General features: G+C 48.0%; 1 protein-coding gene across 5 annotated transcripts in view; it reads right to left on the reverse strand.

The window, feature by feature from the left end:
* Nucleotides 1–3,397, reverse strand: part of PSD (pleckstrin and Sec7 domain containing) — a 140,194-nt gene that overhangs the window by 66,427 nt on the left and 70,370 nt on the right. For 3 of the 5 annotated variants that reach the window (XM_019502501.1, XM_019502500.1, XM_019502499.1), the window contains exons 7-10: nucleotides 2,936–3,016; nucleotides 2,300–2,412; nucleotides 1,437–1,495; nucleotides 767–856 (exon numbers count right to left, since the gene is read on the reverse strand). In XM_019502501.1, the coding sequence (XP_019358046.1) occupies nucleotides 767–856; nucleotides 1,437–1,495; nucleotides 2,300–2,412; nucleotides 2,936–3,016 (343 nt within the window). The remainder of the gene's footprint in view (nucleotides 1–766; nucleotides 857–1,436; nucleotides 1,496–2,299; nucleotides 2,413–2,935; nucleotides 3,017–3,397) is intronic. The other 2 variants (XM_019502502.1, XM_019502503.1) reach the window with 1 other exon arrangement.

A 3,397-nucleotide genomic window follows, 5' to 3' on the forward strand; every position in this document is an offset into this window, starting at 1 on the left:
GCGCTACTTCACGGTCAGGGCGGCTAGGATCTGGAACCAACTTCCAAGAGAATTGGTGCTGGCCCCTACTCTGGGGGTCTTTAAGAGGGGGTTAGATGAACACCTTGCTGGGGTCGTTTGACCCCAGTAATCTTTCCTGCCATGGCAGGGGGTCGGACTAGATGATCTACTCAGGTCCCTTCCGACCCTAGAAACTATGAAACTATGAAACCTCTCAAAAAATGCCAGAACTTAGTTTTCACTCATAGTTTGACAAAATAAAAATACGAGAACAATTCTTCTGTTGAAAAGAATTCAGAAAGATCCCAACAGACTGGAATGGTTTTAACACTGTAATTCCTATTTGAAATCTCTGTGTTTATTATGTGAATCATGTCTGCATACCTAACAGTGCTAACATTGTGTGGCACCCTGGTTGAGAATCACTGCTGTACTGCAACCCATACTGGAGCACTGATGCTAAACTAGGGAAGAAAGTGGCTTTACAGGGATTTATAAGATCTGGTTCAGAACAATGGTTCTCCCCTTGAAGTGAGCACCAGCTCTGGGGAAAGTTGCTGACTCAGGTAATGATGGCTCTGCTGCCTATTCATGCAGTCTGCTCCAGGTGTGAGAACACACACATTCAGTACACTGAACATAATGGCTTGAGTGACCCACCTGGCCCTGTGGGATCATTTCATATTAAATAGCTTGCAAGCAGTTCCCCAAGATCCTGCCTTAACTCCTGCTGGCCTGTTTGGTTGAGAAGCCCAAACTGTTTTACCTTGAGCAGTTCCTTGGGGAAATCTCTTCCTCCGTTGAGTCCTTCCAAGTTCCCAATGAAGTCAGAGCAGGACATTCTCTTCCCGATGTTCTGAGGGAGCCAGGGAAGAAGAAACATAGCTTTGAGAAGTGGGGGCAGTGGCTGCACAGAGCGTCTTCCCCACCCAGGCTCCTCAGGGACAAGTGAAGCACAGGTAAGCATGTGGACCTTGTGAAAGGCTGCATGGAAGCCTCCTTTCCTAAGGTCCAGGGACCTTTCAATAGCATCTGTCTTGAGCTTCCAAGGTCAGAGCTACCCCCCTTAGGGACACTCATCTCATCCGGTGTCTGATTCTGCTTTCCTCCTGCTACTTCTTGTCCAAGCTGTTTCTCTCTTCCTCTCTAACCCGCCATGCTTTCCTCCTTCTTGCTCCTTAGTCCTTGCTCTGCTCTCTGCTGCTTGGCCCACTCCTCTCCTCCCTCATTCAGTCTCTCCCCTTTCTTCCCCATGATTCTTTTCTCTCTCCTCCCTTCTGCTGTTTCTCCTTCTCATCTTCTTCAAGTGGGATTTGTCCCTTACAGGTCCAAGGCTGGCTGTCTGGGCAAGTCATATCTCCTGTGGAACTGGAGTGTGGGATGAGGGGGTGGAATTCCTTGGGAGGGGAAAGAGAGCAGACAGAGTGTGGACTTACATGCCCATGAAGGTCTGTGTTTAACAGCATCAGAGCACAGGTCAGAGTGTGGGCTCCATCTGCAGCACAAACAACACACATGGTCAGAGCCCCCACAACCCTGCTGCATGTGGCCATTCAGTCCACACATAAAACAGAGACTCCTGCCATGCAGAGGGTGCTGACCCTGACAAGAGCTCTAACACTACTCCCAATAGTGATCATGCGATTTAAGGGACACTGTGTAGTTGCTGAGGTGCTGTGTTTACAAGATGATGCTTCATTAAATTCTGGGACCAAATGGACCATAAGTCATTCCAGAACAGCACCCTTTCCATCCCGGATTAATGTTACAACATTCCTAGGTGTGGGGCAAGGAAGCTGTGGGAGACGCATGACATGGCCTGTTCCATCCAGCAAGCCATGCTGGTAGAACTGAATCAAGGCCAATTCAGCTTGTGAATACCCAGGCATGCACAGCTGAATCAAAGCACAGGCACAGGAAGCCAAGATGAAATAGAGAGGTCTGGGCAACTTCTGGCAGTGACTGAGCAGTAGGGCTTCTGGCCTACCTAACCCTGCTACTCTGAGTTACAGGGCTCAGATGTTAATGATTTCTCTTCTTGTGTGAATCTGCTACAGAGCAGAGTTAAAGGGGCTTGAAGGTTAAACGTCTGTCTTTTTAATGTATAGTCATTGCTCTGAATTCCTGGGGTTTAAAAGGCTGTTTGGGGAGAACGACAACATTCCTGCAATGCCAGTTTCATGCTTAGGTAACTAGCATGAGCACTCAGCCTTAACTCCAGCTTAACCTCATTTTTGTCTGGAATCTGCACCCAGGTTTATGAACACACACATGCAGCCACAGACACGTGGGACCTCACCTTCAGAGGAGACAGCACTGGGATTGCACTCATAATAGCGCTGTGAAAAATGCGCCAGCACACGCTCTCGTTCCTGAGTCTCCCCCATCAGAGCCAACTCCTTCAGAAAGGACCTAAAGAAGAAATGCTGATCAGGAACTGGATCAATAATTGTCTGTGTTAACTCGCCCTGTCAAGGAGCAGACTTGTTCTCTCTGTCCCCTAGAGGAAAGATCCCTGCTCTGGTTGGAAGGGATCCAGAATCTAAGACATCCTCTGGGACTGACGGGTTATAAAGGAAGGCCAGTGATGCTTTTCCATGTTGTGAGATCCCAGACCCTTTCAGCAAGCTTGCTTGGCTGTGTGTGTGTGTGTGTGGGGGGGGGCTTGGCAAAGATGACGTTTCCTGGGTAAAAGGAGTAATCTCCTAGACATGGGAGTGGCTTTGCCACCAACATTAGGCTGAGAGTCAATGCAAGCTTGTTGTTATTCCTGCTGATTTCAGGTCTGAATGGCTTTGCTGTTCTACTGTGGAGTGGCTAGATCCTGAGAAGAAACAGTTCCCATGACCACGTTATGTTTTAAAGACATTGTCTGTATAGTTTATTGCATGTCAATTTTATTTTCTAGGCAGACAGACAGATGAGGGATTCTGACCTGAGAGCCTGGTCCAGACTCATGCCAGTGAATACGAAGAATTTCAGATATTCCCCAGCCACCATCTTACTGAACTCATTACTGAAAAAGAGAGGGGTGGGGGGGAAAGAGTTTAACAGAGTAGAGCAAATGGAGAGGAAAAAAAGAGAGATGGGTAGAGATGGAGGGGAGCAGAGGAACAGAAGACCTTTAGTGCACATAGGAACACAACAGAAGACACGAAGGTAGGGCTACAGAAAGTGTGATGGAAGTGGACACACCCTACGATATCCTAATACTTTGACTGGCCATTGCAGGGATACAATCTGGAGTGTACTTTGCTCTCCTTCAGGAGTATTCTGTGTTATTCAGCATGTCTGACAGCAACACAGCTTAGTGTGACGGCTGAGCCTGGGGTGTCCATGGAGCATCAATGTCTTTTAGATGAAGGTCATGGGACACACTCATTCAGGCTTCTGCTAA

This window comes from Gavialis gangeticus, unplaced genomic scaffold (genome assembly GCF_001723915.1).
Source record: "Gavialis gangeticus isolate Ggan-Ray unplaced genomic scaffold, GavGan_comp1, whole genome shotgun sequence".
NCBI classification, from domain to species: domain Eukaryota; kingdom Metazoa; phylum Chordata; order Crocodylia; family Gavialidae; genus Gavialis; species Gavialis gangeticus.